The sequence below is a fragment of the Pelmatolapia mariae genome, linkage group LG3_W, assembly GCF_036321145.2.
Source record: "Pelmatolapia mariae isolate MD_Pm_ZW linkage group LG3_W, Pm_UMD_F_2, whole genome shotgun sequence".
NCBI lineage: Eukaryota > Metazoa > Chordata > Actinopteri > Cichliformes > Cichlidae > Pelmatolapia > Pelmatolapia mariae.
This window is the reverse complement of record NC_086229.1, coordinates 28,452,710-28,470,892: the sequence shown is the minus strand read 5'-3', so window position 1 is coordinate 28,470,892 and position 18,183 is coordinate 28,452,710. Positions and strand designations below refer to the sequence as shown.

Below are 18,183 nucleotides of genomic sequence, written 5' to 3'. Positions count from 1 at the left end.
CAGGGTTATGCAGGCTCAGTATTGGTTGAAGATGCAGTCACGTCTCCTTTTACTAAAAACTCTCCCCCTCTCCCTCACCATCTGTAAACGTACATGTCTCAGTAATGCAGTTCATGCATGTTACTAACTAAACTTCTTCCCTGGAGTTTCTGTGCTCTCTCATCCAGCAGGTTCCGATGGCTCGTGGCTGCTGCTGTGGTCCTGCTTGACAACTACTCCATATATTATTACTCTCTGACTTGATTTGATTAATTTATATTACAATGAAGGTGTATAAAGTATGACATGAATATAGAAGATATTTCATCCTAAAAAATTGTCATATGTCACAGCCTAAATTATCCTATTTTGTGTGTGGTTGTGGTTGTTGTTTGTTATGTTTTTCTCCTGACAGTGGCAAAGTGTGGGATGACACATGGGAACCGGCGCAGTTTTACACAGAGTAAACCAGGCACCACAGGTCGCAGAGATGGCACAGTTCACAGTTTGTAGTTCAGCATAAAAGTTCAAAATAAAATATTTTCTATACATTTCAACCACTGCCAGTCTCTGTTTCACTCTCTAAGTGGCTTTTGTACCTAACGCATTCATGAATCTGATCGATCAATAATATCTTCCCTGCACTCAATATCTCATAGTTTTACATATCAGCCAACATTATTGTCTACATTCTCATAAATATAGAAGTGACTTGCTTATTATAACATATTACAAGTTAAAGTAAATAACACTGTGTATGGGAGCATAAAGCAAAGTTAACTGCACCAGTACCAGCTTCAGAACATATTGTATATTATATGTTTCTACCTTTTGCAATATGTCATGTTTAGATGCAGTGACAATTGCACATTTGGATTTGTGGTCATATGTGATTTTTATATACAGGGTATTAGAAAAGAAATTGACATTTTTTGCTATTTTTCTTGTTTGTTTGCAAATTATTATTGTGTACATATTACATATGTAACATAATTTTTAATATTATTATTAGATATCAAAGATACAATTTGATTAAGGGTTTTCCTGTCATAATTTCAATAAAAATGCAATTACACAAGTAAACAATAGGATCAAAATAAACTTTTAAAAAGTCTATTGATCTATTGAAAATGCTGATTTTCAAAACATTCTAGAGGAAAATAGAGATAAAATAATTTGAATAGTAACAGTGATCTTGGATGATGATGGAGGCTTGAATGGATTATTCTGTTTCAATCAATAGGTTTGTATCTATGACAATAATTTGATAAGTTTAACAGGTTGGTTTAGGCCTGGCAATACAGCAAATATTCACAAACTTTGGTTTTTGACGAATGTTTATCTGGGGATGAAGCTATCTGGCAAAATGATACAACCCTTTTAACCTCATCTTTATGTCTATCATGTGGCTATGATACTGGATTTTGGTTTGATGCATATGCAGGTTACAGCTGGGGAATGGCAGCATGTTGTGGGTTGATTTGGCATGTTCAACCATTGTTACACCAAACTCTCTCATTTATAACATGATCAAGGCCTCTTACTCAGTGTCATGGATTTTCTAGACTTTTGGGGACACAGGGCCAAAGTCTGAGGCAAAGAAGGCAATGATTCTAAAATGGGAGTTTTACTTATGCCATTACATATATATCCAGGAATATGTGTATGGGGATAGTTGTCATGAAATCAATATTAAATCAAAGTATTACTTAATTACCACAGCTGACACGAGTTCTCCATAGCTGCCTGCTGTCTCAGGATCTGTCTCCAAAAAGGACCAGGGAGTGCTAACATGTTATGTTCTAAACTGATGCAGAAAATGCACATTAAAGATAATATAAACTTACTGAGTGAAGTAATATCAAGAGGATTCCGTTAGCTCCTATTGGGTTGGTTCCTTGATCAATGCAATACAGAATCATTAATCTGGTTTATGTAATGTCCTTAAAACATGTCAAAATGAGGCTCACTAGTCTGTGTGGCCTCCACATGCCTGTATGACCTCCCTACAACACCTGGGCATGCTCCTGATGAAGTGGCAGATGCTCTCCTGAGGGATGTCCAGACTCCTGGACATTTTGTGCTGCAGTTGGTGGATGGAGCGAGACATGTCGTCCCAGATGTCCTCAATTGGATTCAGGTCTGGGGAATGGGCGGGCCAGTCCACAGCATCAATGCCTTCGTCTTGCAGGAACTGCTGACACACTCCAGCCATATGAGGTCTAGCATTGTCTTGCATTAGGAGGCACCCGGGGCCAACCGCACCAGCATATGGTCTCACAAGGGGTCTGAGCATCTCATCTCAGTACCTAATGGCAGTCAGGCTACCTCTGCAGAACACATGGAGGGCTGTGCGGTCCCCAAAGAGATGCCACCCCACACCAAAACTGACGCACTGCCAAACCGACATGCTGGAGGATGTTGCAGGCAGCAGAAGGTTCTCCACGGCGTCTCTAGACTCTGTCCCAAGTGCTCAGTGTGAACCTGCTTTCATCTGTGAGGAGCACAGGGCAGGAGTCGGGCCCTCATACCACCCTCATGGAGTCTATTTCTGACCGTTTGAGCAGACGTGCACATTTGTGGCCTGCTGGAGGTCATTTTGCATGGCTCTGGCCTTTCTTTCCTACTGCACAGTACCTTCCCTTACTGTTAGTTTCCTACTCTTTTACTTCTTCTTTGATGACGGTTGTCTTTCTAGATAAGCAATTTCATTTGCTCTGGGGCGAGTCAGTGGCTCGGGTGCATTCGGGGACTGTCAGTTCACCAGTGTGCTGGCATGCTTAACAAACACACCGCTACAGCAAACATATCAATTGTACTTGCTGATTTCTTCGACAAAACACTGAACAAAAAATTTACGTGTGAGTGTGCTGCCTCGTGCTTTTAAATTTTGTGATAATTTGAGCAGCCCAGAAAGCATCCCATAAATTAAATAATGTTAGTCTATCTGAACATGTACACTAGTCATTAAATTACATGGGAAAGCATGATTATGGGTAAACAACTGCACCAAGGAAATTCCATTTTTCTTCTCAAAATGTAAAATGTCTGTTGAAAAATCACATTAAACAGAGATGTGATTAACTTTTTATTTTACCAAAAATAACATCAAGGATGACACAATCAGTCTTCATCAGAAGTGCTTAAATCACTCTCAGTGGCATCGTCTGGAATGTCCTCCTCCTCCTCCTCCTCCTCCGAGTCCATTTCCAGGAGTGGTTGGTGGCTGAGGATTCTCTTGTACATGTCCTTTACTTTGAGCATTTCAGCTTTCAGTTCACTTTGTTTTTTTAAAACCAGGCTATGGAGTCCCTTCTGTGCATCCTCCGACATGCCAACAAGGGAGGCTGTAAAAAGAACAAAACAAATAAGAGTGAAGTAAAAAACAAACAAACAAACAAAACCCTCACCTCAAAAACACAAGGAATTAGGATCCTGTAATTAAACTTTTTTTTTTTAAAAGGGAGAAGGCAGTGTTAGCTAGCAATCTAGATATAGGTAAAAGATCCAGTAAGACTTTAGCATCTGCTCTTATTTTCAATCGATTCGTCAAAAAATGAATAAATAAATAAAGTGCTTACAGCCTGAGGAGATTGTCCCCAACACCACAGATCGCATTCGCAACACTGTCCGGTGATGCCGCATCTCCCTGCAAAGGATCATCTCCTCCTCTCTCAGGCGCCTCACAGCCATCACCTTATCAAAGACCTTTCTCTTTGTCTGGAGGTCTGCAGCAGCTACAGTTTAACAACATCAGATGGGAAAACATAGTAGCACGTTATGACTCAAGAACAAAACATTCAACTACTGCTCAGATACTGGGAGTTTGTTTAAAAAAGGGTATTTATAAATCAAGAGCTTACGTTCACTTGTGCTCTGCCAGAGCCAAATGTCGGTCTGGATGAGGGCATCACTGGATACGATTTGCTTTGTTGGTTCAGCAAGCTTGTTGTAGTCGTCAACAGCAGCCGCCAAGCGTTTCTTCTCATCTAAGATGACCTTGCGAATTCTGTGTCGCCTCTTGTTGCTATCTGTAAATGATCATAAAAAATTCACACCTTCACATAATGTATATATTTACATTTTAATCTACACTCATCAATTTATTTGCTAGAACACGTATCACATCCAGATTAAACAAACCTGGATCTGATTTTATTCTGTTTACAAAGTAGCTGTACAAACTAAGTATCAAACGGTCCATTTCAAAGAAACTGGGACGTACCATTTTGTCTGTAAAGACTTTGTGTTCGCACTCTGATGATGACGACAAGCTCCTCTATTCGTGCCTGCAACGCTCCAAGGCTGCCATCAGTTTGATCAGTTTCTAAGTGAGAGGAATATTAATCAGAATACAGGATGAATAACAGTCACCAAACTACAGTGGACTCTGTAATCACTGACTTGATGATATTCATTATAAGACATCTGTAGCATCATGTGCTGCATTATCATTAGATAACAAGTATGTCGGTGTTCAGGTTTATAAAACCAACTAGTACGACATCATTTCAACCCAGGTTCAATCCAATTTGATGAAACGCAAAACCTCTGCCATAAATTCCACTTTTACAAGGCTTATTTTTCTTTGTTTGTTGACACTGTCAGAAAGATATTAATTCTACCTTAAGTTCTTTAATGAGGCCATGGTGGGTCCTATTGTTATACACGAGTGCGTTATATTGAGACTCACCTTCAGCCCATTTCTGCACATCGTCCACCCATTGCTGCAGTGTTTCGTCATCCACACCCAGCTCATTTTTGGTCGCATTCAGGCTCTCCACTTGTTCTCTAAGGATCCTTATGATCTAAGAATACATAATAAATGTCATTCACATTGATGTTTTTAGAGTACAGGTGTTTTTCCCCCATTACCACACACATTAAAATGGTTTAAAAAAAAAAATCACCTTGAGATATCTCTGGTTCAAAGTGCGGCCCAGTTGTTCCACTTTCCTTTTGTTCCAACCCAAAGCCAGGAGGGTCAGCATGTCTGTTCGCCCTGCATTTCAATTAGTATACAAATAAGAATTAATGAGCAAGATACTGAGTGGAATCTCAGACACGAACACATACCTGCTTTAGACATGTACTTCGTTGTGATGGCCGCCCTAGACAGGAAACTGTTTACTTTTTCCACCTCTTCTCCAACTGTTGAACCGGCCCCATCCTGAAACGCACCTCCCCATTTGATCTATAGAAAGGAGGTCACAATACATGACTGCTGAATTCATTCAACCTTATAACAAAATGTCTCAAACTAATCCAAAACTACAAGCTGCAGTATACCTCGCATTTCCAAGTGTGAGCCTTTGCATGCATGACGGAGAGAAAAGGATGCATTGACAAGAGGTTCCTCAGCTCAGGGCACTGCTGAGCCACCTTGGTTAAATAGGGGAAATATTTACAGGCCACATCGGAGCAAAGGAACGTAATATGTCCTGGGACGTTAGCTGCCAACTTCCTCTGGAGAAAAAGGGGGTAAGCAAAGATCTCCCCTCGAAACATGTTCAATGCAGCTAAGAGGACTCCGTGGCGACAAACAGCTATTTCCATGCCCTCTTCATCCAACTTCCCAGTGGACTTTTTGGACGACTCCTTTGCTGCAGTCCAAGATGAAGATCCGCACAACCCTTTCCCCGGGACCTATACACTCAAAGATTTTAACATAAATGACATGACATGATTAAGCCCTATCAGGGACAAACTTTTTAAAACAAATGCATAACAATTAGCTGAATTAGCCTTAAGTCACACAAGACCTCATATCTCCCCAGGACAGCACTGATAACACAAAATAAAAATCATGTTGTTTTTGTTTGTTTTTTTTAAATACACATGGTGACAAAAGAAAGTATACATTAAGATAAAGTAAAGTAAATAATATTACGACAACACAAAGAGAAAAATAAAATAAATATCCACCCATCCATATATGTATACACACACACACGTATGTGTATATGGTTATGGCATTAACGTCATTTTAACAAGATTAATGCTAACAGCACTAATATATATGTGTATCTTACATGATTTGTGTGTCTCTGGATGTATTTCACAAACTCAGCAACATCCTCATCTTTTTCAATGAAGACACCTTCAAAGTTCCCCTGCTCTGAAGTGCTGAACAAACACAGTGACAGTTGTTTGAAAAGAAACATTAAAATACATTTTTCTACAAAGCCATATTTGATTTATGTACACAATGCATAACATACCTTGCATTAGATTGAAAGCGATAAAGCTTACGGTTTCCATCAACTGAGACGGCAAGCATGTCTGGAGTGCAGGCAGGGCAGCTAAAGCATGGCTCCTTGCACATCCTGTCCACCTCAAACTTTACAGCACTCCACTCCAAGAAACTTCTACTAAAGGCATCAGCTGATATCCGGCCAGTCTTTTACATAGAGGGTATACAACAGAATATTCAAGGACAGTCATCATAAACATTGATTTGCACAATTTCCTTAAACTTGGCAAATTTAGAAACTCACCCTTCCAAAATGGGCTGTTCGTTCATCCAGCATTTTGACAAATGCCTTAAGTGACATCCCTGGTGCAGCCTTCTTAATGTCATAGAAAGACTGAAAGACATCCATTGAAAACAGGGTGCAGAAATTTAAGGTGCCAGGCCAATATCCACTACCCAGGACGTCCTTAACTGAGGGGGACCACATTAGGCCACAGCTGGTGCATCTCACCACTGGCAGTGCAAGGTTATAACGGCCTTTAGAGGATAAGGATAAATTCAGTCATGGCTCAAAGCATTCATTTTTTTCATGTTGTGAAGATTTCATGTTGTTTTCAAATTGATCTGGTAAATCCAAATGACCTTTGACAGGTGCCCACATACATACATACTGCGGGCCGAGGGCAATTCAAACCAAGATAGCAATGCACAATTTGCAATTAAACCTGCAAACACATCTATTGTGTATGTAGTGTGTGACAAAAGGGCAACTTACCATTTATGGTTACAAGAGCCACAATTGAGCCGGGTGAAACCTCAACGTTACCTGCTGGGCAGTCACACACATGGTCTGGCCTTTGGACAGGCAACAGCCGAACTAACATTAAAACACACAATATATATATAAAAAGAATTGGAAATTAACTGATACACAATAAATATACAATAACAGCACCCACTCATAGTACATAGCAAGAAACGCATAAGACTTAAAAACCGTACCAATTGGCTTGTGAAACTCTGATGAAGGCTGCAAAAACCCTCCTGTTACTGCCTCTCTGTTGTGCAGAACAAAGCGTGTGTGAACTGCAATATCACAGTCAGCACAAAGGAATGGAAGAGGAAGGCAGTCCAGACACCTCACAACTACTTGTTTGCCACACTGACACACACGGTGTGACTGTGGATCCAGAGTAGCTAACATATTGTCTATAAGACAAGGCCTGGCCTCTTTCCACTTTTGCGAGGACACCATATTTCTGATCGCCCAGTGAGTAGCAGCTGACTCAGACGACGTCTCACAAGTCATGGCTGCATCCTCTTCTCCATCCTCCAACAACTGAAGGAGCTCTTGACGAAGCACCTCAGTTCCATACACTAACAGAAAAAAAATAAAGAAAGGAAGAATCTCTTCCACATAGTGAAAAACACCCTAGGCAGTATGTTTCTTAGGACTGCACAAAAGCCCTGCCTAACTCAACTATAACAACAAATATAAAAGTAAACAGAAATCACAATATATACAAGAAGGTAAAGTACCTTTTGTTGGGTTGACACTGGTAACATAACTAGTTTCTTCACGTGGACATTGATGCTGATCTCTGGACACTGGGGGGGGGAGATTGAAGAATATTTAATTACTGAAATTCTTTGGTGAAAACAAGTTGTGAGATAAAACCAATGGTTGTGTGAACACTGACCACGTGGCATGCAAGTAGTACTTCGACTGGTTGATGGTCTTTGAGGAATAAAATCTCCCTGTCTGTCACGTTTTTTCCAGCGCACTGGTCTTGGCTGAGGTTCTGTGCATCATTCTACGCAATTAACAAGGAACAAAGGGAACATCTAAAATACAGTCTATGATTAAAGCAAAGATTATCAAACATCTTAAGTTAACCAACTTAATTTGACATAAACTTGTATATACACATATATAAAAACTTATTTAAAAAAATTCAAATAATATAACGTTTACTTTACCTGCATATCTTGAAGGAGTTCGTCAGCAGCCTGAAGCTCTTCCTCCAGCTCGTGATCCTCTGAATCACTCATTTTCAAGCTAAAGAGGAAAGAGATTTTGCAGAACTCAGTGACATAAACACATAACTAACGCAACTCAAATGATTTTCAGTCTTGGCGCTCTGGTTAACGTTAGCAATTAACGTTAGCATCATCCGTTTATAACGAGCTAGCAGAACTCTTAGCGCAAAAACTGCTTTACGCACCATGTGAGGGTATTTTGCAACACACAAGTCCTTTAACGTTTGTAATAGATTTAATCCATCGTTGGATTAAATGGCTAATGCTGCAGTAGCCACGTGTAGGTAGGTTACCTAGCAAGCATGCTGACGGTAGCTGTAGCCATTTTTAAATGCATTAAATCGTTTCCGAGATCAGTCACCCCTGTTTGTTTGAAGCTTTTATGAAAAACAAACTTTGAAACACACTTCAAGGTATTACTTTAAATATATGTATTTTTTACATACCTGCATTAGAATCAATCAGTTCCGCCTCCTTTTCTTATTCTTATAAACGGGTCTCTCCGTTCTCCCATCATCCTTTGCTTACACAGGTTGCGTCTGATTGGTTGGAGCCGAGCGCATCCAAAACTAACAGGAGTGGTGAATAAAACTATAAATGTGTTTTACGTGTGAAATGAAAATCATCAACCTAACAAAGGATTATGTACGTTAAATCTGCGCACTTTCAGATCGTGAATCACTTTGGAAAACACTGTGTGATGGCCACAACATGAAGCGATTTTATTGTTGAATTATCAGTGATACTTTCATGTGTTTTTGTTGAGAAATGTTAACGATGTCATTAAAAGAAAGCATTAAATTCGGGAGAAAAACCCGTTCGGGAGAGGGTCCCCGGTTCTATAGTTAGATTGTGCTTCACGGCGTCATGTTTCGCCGTGACGGGGTTATTATTTGGTGTAAATTGATGGCTGGAGCCTCTGCTTGAAGCGTCTCTGATCGCCGCGAGCGGGATCATATTGGAATGAATTGACAACTCACAGCGTCACATAAAAACGTGGAAGGGTACCTTTAGCGTCAGCATGTGAAGTTAAGGGACGTGACAAATCGTCAGTATTTTACGCCTCGGGAGTGAGAACGGGTTGCAAACATAGTCGGGAAGCACGTTTTCAACACTGCAGGTTCCCTGGTGTAAGGTTTTTCAGCTAAAAAGAAACATGACTCCTATCCAACTACATAAAGAGTAACTGAAGGTTAAATGCTGCTAATATGTCCTATTTTAATCCAGGCACTCCACCTCCGCTCCGCTGCGTCTCAGCTACCATCGCTTTGGCAGCAACGACCCTAGAGCCAGGGCTTTTCTCAATAGGCGTACTTGTGCATACTTGCGTTCTCGTGTACTCGTGATACGTCATCAGTCGGAGACCAAGTACTGTTCAATTCGAAGTACGCATCAAGCCGAGAACGCGAAAAATATATTTGAAATATATTTCCAAACGCGCTCCGACGTTTTCGGAGACGTCTGTGACCCGCCAGCTCCATAGCAGACAGCGAGGTCGAGGATTATTAGAGCTAGCGAGAACAGCGGACTCCCGGCACATCATTTCTCCCCCCCGCGCCCGCGGTCTTTTCACTACTCAGGTTAAAGAAACCCCAGCAGCTGTCTATCGTATTGAGTGTCCACTAAAATAAAAATAAAAGCGTTCTAACATCTCACCTGCTTGTTTTTATTAACGTATGTACACGTATGTAGATGTACGCTATTTTTATTAATAGAGGTTTCACTACTGAGGTTAAAAATGATATATAAGTCACTTAGATCACTTCTAAATGTTAATGTTTGGTTTATTTCAGTGTTTTATTTGTTCCTGATGTTGGGATTCAGAGATTCTTTTATTGCTGTTATATAATCTGCCTTATGATAAATGCATTGATAAACTAATACTGTAAAACACGTTAACAGTAATATTGTTTACAGGGTTCTTATTGCATTGAATATGTTTGTCATCACATTAACCTTTCTATTCACAGGTTTATTTATGATCATTCTATACACAATGCATAACTGTGCTTGTTTAGAGTTGATGTTCCGTCCAAGAGGGTTTTAAGCTTCACTGGTGAGAGTGTCCAGGTGATACATGTTGAGGGAAGATGAGAACATAGCAGGTTGATTGCATGCATGCTTACAATACATAAATCTAGCAACAGGCCTGAGCGCAGGCCCAAGTGTCTTTGACCTTTTTGTAACTGGCTGCCCTTTTACCTACTTAGTAGCAGATGACGGGAGGCAATAACCAGCCCTCAGACACTCTGAAGGCTTAAGACTATGATTGTGCATGGAAGGTGTTGCAGAAACGGGAAGTTATATGTCTGTTATATGCCTGTTTATAGCTACTGAAGATGTACAAGATATAGACTGTACGTGATGAACTCTTGACTTGTGCTAACGCCATGGGGGGGCGGATACCCCAGTGCGCCATAGGGGGGCGGATACCCCAGTGCTTTAAAATGTTCTTCACATGTATTTTTGTCAGAGGACATATCCTGATATGTCTTCTTCGCTGCTAATAAACTCATCGTTTGATTGCACTTTTCTGGAGCCTCCGTCGTTTGTTGTCTGGTCTGCAGTTGATCGATCTCGCTTCACTGAGTAAACCGGTTTGGCTGTGATTAAAGTTAAGCTTCATAACATGTTACTCACAGTTAAATTAAGAGGGGACGGCAGTAAAAACTCCGGACCTGTGACATCATCAAGTACGCTGCTGTTCCAATTGTACAAATCGCGAGTCCGTGCTCACGTTCTCGGCGACTCCGTACTCCCGTGCATTCCCGGCGAGTACGTACTTGCGTACTTGAGAATTGAGAAACGGCACCAGAGTGGGGGCGAGCTGGAACAAACCATTTTGGGAGGGGGGAGGTGTTCTCTGTACTTTTGTTGTTAAAATGTTCCATCTCAACCAAATACTGTATGCTTTTTATATTTTTAGTAGTGTGTCACACAAACAGCAAATATTGTCAAAAAAAAAGTAAGAAATCTTTGGGGGTGCTTTGATTCGTTTTGGGGGAGCTGAAGCACCCCCACAAATGGGCTAAAATCGCCCCTGACATAAATACACAGAAAGATAACGATGGACGTGGGAGCACACCATAAGCACAGCTGACACACCTAATAGAGATTGACAGACCACGTGACTTTCGCGTATTGCATGCCGGGAGGTGGTGGCAAAACATTCTAAGTACCCCATTAAATGCAAGCATTTGTAGCACCGAAAAACGTTTATTCTCCGGTTCCAATACCGTCTTGCTTTTTCTTTCCTCACCAAAAAAGGAATGTACAAAACGAAGGAGAACAATGCCGGACAGTACAAAGACAGACTCGACGAAAAGGCAAAGAAAAGGTACGAGGAAAAAAATCAAAGGAGTGAAAGGGTCAGACCCTTACGAGCACACAGAGTGGACAAAAGATGTCAGCATGCTGCCCAACTTTCACCACGGTCAGATTTATAATTATACGGTTCTTGGAGTGAGTGCATACACTCATGAAGTTTTTAGTAACTTCAGGTCACTGCAACAAGCCCAGGTACAGTTTACCGACGGATGGGTACAGGACCTTTAAATGCACCGTGTAGAACGAAAGACCATCGTACGAACAAAGGTAAGTTTACCAGTCTCACAAATCGTCGTCATAAATACACATTTGTTAACCGTTTATTAATATAACCCTTGAGCTCAACAGTAATTAGTAGTGGAAAGAATTTCTGGTATGCATTACAGAAATGTAGCAGTGACAATGATATTGTATGCTGTAATCGTACATGGCAATTATTATATATAATATATTATATTATATGCCCAGTTTAGATCGCATTCCAGCATTTCGTAGGCTGGTTTGCCTACAAAATACAGCAAACATTACGCACAGCCACAATAAACAAAGGAGCATAGCGCGATGATTTCTGTTCAGCGCCAATTAAGACGTATTAACTACCGCAAAACACTTACCTTTGTGGAAATGCTTGGAGCAGACTAACATGTGACGGAGTGTTTTCGAACGTTATATTAGGTCTTCTGATAGTGGCAATCCAGGCCATCCGTTGCCTCTTCGTGACTTCGGAGACATGGCTTGAACAATTTCTCTTATACACCGGAATCCGATAAAAACCAATCGCATTTCCCGTCGACTTCACGAGGCTGTTGTTCGCCCAGCTTGTGCAGTTAATAATACAACAGCTTCTTGCCATTTTTTGTTTCTTTTTATCGCTGTGTAACTGCTTTCAATTGAAAGCCTGTGCCCGCTAGTACCTCTTGCCACTACTTCCCAGAATCCTTTGCGGTTTTACCCCTGAATGACGTCACATTTTCAATCTCTATTGTAAGGACACAGGGGAGGTGCAAACACAACATGAAGTACACTGACGGAGACTATCAAAGTAAAACAGGAAGTACACAAAGTACACAAACGCAGACTGGAGGGGGAGAGAGAGAACATGGAGGAGCACGAGGGAGAGCACAGACATGACGGGCTGGGAAAACAAGATGGAAAAAAACACAAAGGGAAACAAGGCACAAGAACTCACACTACAATATAAACACAGACACACATAGGAAGACACAGGGGCAAAGACACAGGGGGGAAATCTAATAACTTAAAGCTAAACCGAACAAGCTAGGTACTATAGAATAAACATAGTGGACCTAAAACACAAATAATAACACCAAATGACAAAAATACAAGAAAACTCAAAACACTGGGTCAAAAGGACCCAGGACCATGACAGTTACATATTTCGACAAATTTTTTTGCTTGCTAATATAAGCAACCATAGACATGTGAGAACCAACAGGTCCAAAAATTAGATTTACTTTATTAATAATGTTCATCTGACTGATTCACAATAAATCATTAAAGATATCAAACTCAGAGTTTACAGACCTCTACACCTTCAAAACACATTTTATATCGTCTGACATAATGGCTAATTGGTAGAGAATTCAAGAACCTGTCAACAAATCAGATGATCAATAACAATTAGTGACAAAATCATTTTTGCTGCAATTCAGAGAAAACAGAATAAATGTGATCAATGGCTTCTGTGATTGTCTTGTATATTCATGTTATGAATATACACATTACATGACTGCAATGTGAAAAGTGAATATCACTGTATTTTGCATGCTTCCCTTCTCAGTGCCACAGCTATTGAAGCCACTGCCAAACCCGCTACTAGACCCACTGGGCCTCCTACAGCTCCAACAGCACCTACAGTAACGAATTCAATACCAACTCCAAGAGCAGCTGCAGCACCACCACTTCCAATCACAGTTAAAGCAGACTTAATAAAACGGTTTTGTCTCTCTGCCTTTATTCTTGCTTCTCTGGGTGTGAAATGGGGATTTTTTCTTAAAATTTTTTCCACCTTTTCTTGTATGGCTTTTTCTGCTGCTATGAACTTCTCATTAGTGTAGTATTTGCTTCCATTTAGTTGAACCATGGTGTTGATCTTCTCCAGCAGCTCTCTGACCTGAGTGGCATCCTCCTTTTCTCTGTTGTTAAAAACATGATATCGGTCTCCACACTTGCTGATGAAGTCACGGAGAGGTTTACTTTCACTAATTAATTTTTCTGCTGTGACTCCCTCCTCCTTCATCTGATCTCCATGGGTGAATAAGGCCAAAGTGTATTGTGCTGCACTTTCTCCAAACACCTTCTGAATGATTTTTACTGTTTCTTGTTCTTCTTTGGTGAATCTGCAAGGTTGGATCACAACCAGGAACGCATGAGGACCAGGAGCAGCAAAGGAGATGCATCTAGTGAGCGCACTCACCACCTCCCATGGAGCTAGTTCAGTATCAAACAGACCTGGAGTATCAACCACAGCCAATACTTGACTTTCAAACTCTCTTGTTTCCTTCTGACACTCTAAAGTCACTGTGGAAGATGACATTGCTGATCTAAATATTGTCTCCCTTAAGATGATGTTTCCTGTTGCACTTTTCCCAGCTCCAGTTTTCCCAATAAGAACAATCCTGAATCCTGCTTCAGCTTTAGCTGTTCCAGCCTCTGATTGACTCACTTCTTCTCTCTGCTCCGGCACTGTAGGATAATTTAAAAACATATTACTAATGATGTTTCTTTTTATGAATATACTATACACACAACTCTTTAAACTCAGATTATGCATTTTATATGAAAACACTTAAAAAAAAAAAGAGAACATTTTCCAAAAAGTTACAGTGAGTTTGTTTTTAGCCTTGCCTGCTGCTTTGATGTTTGAGAGTTCCTTGAAGTACATGTATTTCATCATCATTTCATGGATGGCTGCAGACTGCACACTTTATTCATATGTTGTGTACTGGGGTTTTTTTGTGCAACATGTTTGCTGTTTTCTGCTTCCCTTCTTACAGTAGCACGTGTTGACCAGCAAAATTATTAAGTAGCAAAATAAGACAGCAGTATAAATGTTTTTGCTTTTCACCTGCAGCAATTTAGTTTTATTTTCTTAAGGGGAGATGTAATGTTCCTGAAAGCTGTTGTGGTGTGAACCTTATTTTGAAAGGCACTGTCTCTCCTAAAAGGAAGTAGAATTTTCTTTTTCAGTGGTGTTTGCACATCACTAACAGTCTCAATGCTCTTTTCACGCCCAGCTATTTCCTGTTTTTCTCGTGTACATCCTGAGTACATGATGTCTTAACTTCCTCTTATGCAGTTACAAGCAAACAATCTTCCTAAGATTAGTACTTCATTTGGTATGATACTACTGAAACATAACACTTTATTGGGGTTAATGATACTTTATATATTGCCATTTAGGCTTTTATTTCCCACAATAGCTTTACTAACGTGTTTTTGTTTTTCACCTGCAGCAATTTAGTGAAGGGGGCAGAACGTACTGCTCCGCAGCTGCCCTAGAGCTCAAGAACACCTCTGAAGGAAAAATATAAGAGTCACGTCTTTTGAGGAGACAGGTTCTTTACATCAATACTGTACTCTTTCTTCTTATCTTCACCTCCTCTATTAGTGTAATCAAAGTATGTTTTTGTGTTTTCATCCTTCAAATCAGACTATAGGGTGCTTTAAAAAATAGAAATATATTAAACAGAGACAAAACAGTAAAAATATTTGGAAAAAGACAAAGAATAAAATGAATGACTGAATATAGTCAAAGTTCAGTTAAACAGGTGAGTCTTTAGCTTCATTGCTCTATCAAAATTTCTATTTAATTTTACTTACCAATGAGAAGGTCTTCATCAGAGTTTCTGTCTTCCATGTCTTTTGTTTCACTGCTGAGGTCCTGCTGCTAAATGATTTCCTCTTTATCTCGCCTCAGTATAAATGTCTGTGTCTGGACTCCTCCCTCTGCACACTGTACACACCCAATGTATACAGTGTACATATTAATCCCTGTACACACCCAATGACTGGCAGCGAGTAACACATTGAACACATAAAAGACAAAATTTGTAATTCTTTGGTCACCAAAAACTTACCAAATGTAAGTCGTTTTGTTTGTTTGTTTGTTTTCTGTTCTTTAACAAAATTTGTTTGAATTAAAATAGCTTGTCAAAGCCTTTAATTAAAGAAAAGAAAGAAAACCATTTAGAGTCAAATTGTCAAGCACTTGGGAAAAACCTGGACACAAACACAGAGGTGTTGTCTTCTTCAGCCTTTATAATAATAACACACTTACACCATCATCTGGAGCTGCAGGCTTCAGCTGTGCCCTTGTTATTCACACTCCATTCGGAACAACGCTAGTTACACGTCTAGCTATTTAAAAAGAAATTCTACTTCTTTTTAGGAGAGACAGTGCCTTTCAAAATAAGGGTCACACTGCAACAGCTTTCAGGAACGTTACATCTCGTCTTAACAAAATAAAACTAAATTGCTGCAGGTGAGAAAAAAAAAACAACATAGTGAGGACATAAGTAACTGCATTGCACACATTTAAATGAAAAATAAAACATTCTACATTGTGACAGAATGAAGATCCACACACCAGCTTTGCACTTTCTGGTATCTTATTTGTAAGATGACCTGCACATTACACAAGCAGCTTTCCAGCTGCGCTGCACACGCCTCTCTCTTCCAATCCCAGGTGTCTTTTGCTGATTGATATCAGGTGCGTGTCAGTCTCCCATGACACCACACCCTGAACCCACTGCTTCACCCCTCCTCTGCAGCTAAGTCTTTATGTCCATTCAGCAGTTTTTAGCTCCATCACTATTGTAAGAAAACAAAACTGAACCAAATGCTTTCAGCAACATATTACTTTTAATTATTAATTTACTACTGTATCTATTTATTTAAATGTTAAAATGTTTGCTTCTTTCTTTATGTGTGTTCATTCTGTCATTTTTTTTCCTTATCCAGCCTACTTTATTCATGTGGCGTGGTGGGGCAGGGTGGCTGATACACCTGAGCTCAATCAGCTCATCACCACTATAGAACACAATCTTGTGGAACACAATCTACTATTGTGCCAAGTTGGTTGCAGTCTGAGTCCTGCTGTTACAAGGTCTTTGTTGAGACATAAATTGCTGAAATCCAGTTCTCAGCAATGGAGATATGTCATGTAAGTGGAAAACCCGGATGATGACTGTCCTGCACTCCCTGTACATTGATGCCCAGTTCGGCAGATAGATAAACAGTTCTTCAAAAGGAGAGGCAAAGGCTTCCAGCTCTCATTGCAGGGTTTATTTGTCTAACCAATGAAGGCACTGTAAAACTACAAACATAAGAAAAGCGTATTAAAACATACATTTGGAACATAATATATTTCTCACATTACAAAGTACAGCCTGAAGACTTAGCAACTTGAATTACAGCTGGTATAACCAAGAAAAATAAATGAAAACATGTTAACGCCAAATCCTGCTACCTTGATGCTAACATAATGGAATTTCCCATTGACATGCACACACAGCTAAAAAGAAACATGGCTCCTATATAACTACATAAAGAGTAACTGAAGGTTAAATGCTGATAATATGTCCTGTTTTAATCCAGGCACTCCACCTCTGCTCCGCTGCGTCTCAGCTACCATCGCTGTGGCAGCAACGACCCTAGAGCCAGAGTGGGGGCGAGCTGGAACAAACCTTTTTGGGAGGGGTTCTCTATACTTTTATTGTTAAAATGTTCCGTCTCAACCAAGTACTGTATGCTTTTTATATTTTTAGTAGTGTGTCACACAAACAGCAAATATTGTCAAAAAAAAGTAAGAAATCTTTGGGGGTGCTTTGATTCGTTTTGGGGGAGCTGAAGCACCCCCACAAATGGGCTAAAATCGCCCCTGGTTCACTGCAAAAACAGCTATACTTGAAACAAGCCAAATATTCTTAAATCTGACAAAATTTTCTTGTTTTGAGCAAAAAAATCTGCCAATGGGGTAAGCAAAAGTTGCTTGACTAGAATTCTTAAAACTAGCAAATTATCCTAACTGACATATGCCTTTTAACTAGACAAAATTGTCTAAAATGTATGCTTAATTCAAGAAAATGTGACTTATTATAAGTAAAAGACACTTTGATATTTAGAAAATCTGTACCTAAAATGAGTATTATGCTTTCTTGAACAAGCTGTTTTCAAGAATTATTTGCTTACTTTAAGATTCTACACCTTAATTTAGATTTTTCACGTAAAAAAAAACACCTTACTATAAGACAAATTTTCTTAAAACTGAATTGTTTCTTTCTTGATTGAGCTAACTATAAGAATTATGTTTCGACTCTGAGAACAATAATCAGCCAAAATTCCTGAGAATAAGACACCATCTCTTCAAAAAGCTACTAAAAATAAGGGAATTTATCTTAAATTAAGACATCAAAAGCACTCTTAGTTTTTGCGCTTTATTGACACAGCAATGGGTCAGTAACTCACTGAGGTCTGTTCCAGGAGAATCATGTCTAAAATTATACATTTCAGCAGGGTACTGTGTAACATGGCCAATACAAGAAGTGCATATTCCAGATACTCTTAACATGAATAATAACAGTATAACACACTCATGGCTGGTATCAAAAATAAATTTTGCT

The 18,183-nt window shown here is 39.7% G+C and overlaps 3 protein-coding genes across 3 annotated transcripts in view; all 3 read right to left on the bottom strand.

The window, feature by feature from the left end:
* LOC134624309 (nucleotide-binding oligomerization domain-containing protein 2-like) overlaps positions 1 to 18,183 on the bottom strand; it is a 1,192,597-nt gene that overhangs the window by 102,701 nt on the left and 1,071,713 nt on the right. The window lies entirely within an intron of this gene.
* Positions 3,103 to 6,509, bottom strand: LOC135932506 (uncharacterized). The gene is made up of 10 exons (XM_065469993.1): positions 6,477 to 6,509; positions 6,201 to 6,379; positions 6,012 to 6,105; positions 5,056 to 5,173; positions 4,890 to 4,981; positions 4,673 to 4,787; positions 4,205 to 4,306; positions 3,843 to 4,010; positions 3,561 to 3,716; positions 3,103 to 3,326 (listed from the first exon to the last, which is right to left on the bottom strand). The coding sequence occupies exons 1-10, from the start codon at positions 6,507 to 6,509 to the stop codon at positions 3,103 to 3,105; spliced, it is 1,281 nt and encodes a 426-aa protein (XP_065326065.1).
* On the bottom strand, positions 13,311 to 15,434 carry LOC135932505 (GTPase IMAP family member 7-like). The gene is made up of 2 exons (XM_065469992.1): positions 15,383 to 15,434; positions 13,311 to 14,245 (listed from the first exon to the last, which is right to left on the bottom strand). Exons 1-2 carry the CDS (start codon positions 15,417 to 15,419, stop codon positions 13,311 to 13,313), a joined length of 972 nt encoding a protein of 323 aa, XP_065326064.1. The 5' UTR covers positions 15,420 to 15,434.

Bases quoted from the DNA above. Each gene is read 5' to 3' on its own strand.
- LOC135932506 (XM_065469993.1), bottom strand. From the start codon at position 6,509: ATGCTGGATGAACGAACAGCCCATTTTGGAAGG. The intron at 5,174-6,011 runs GTAAGATACACA...TCCTTTCTATAG, and splicing joins TCCAGAGACACACAAATCAT to ATCAAATGGGGAGGTGCGTT. The intron at 4,307-4,672 runs GTGAGTCTCAAT...CCTCTCACTTAG, and splicing joins TGTGCAGAAATGGGCTGAAG to AAACTGATCAAACTGATGGC.
- LOC135932505 (XM_065469992.1), bottom strand. From the start codon at position 15,419: ATGGAAGACAGAAACTCTGATGAAGACCTTCTCATTG. The intron at 14,246-15,382 runs GTAAGTAAAATT...ATTATCCTACAG, and splicing joins TGATGAAGACCTTCTCATTG to TGCCGGAGCAGAGAGAAGAA.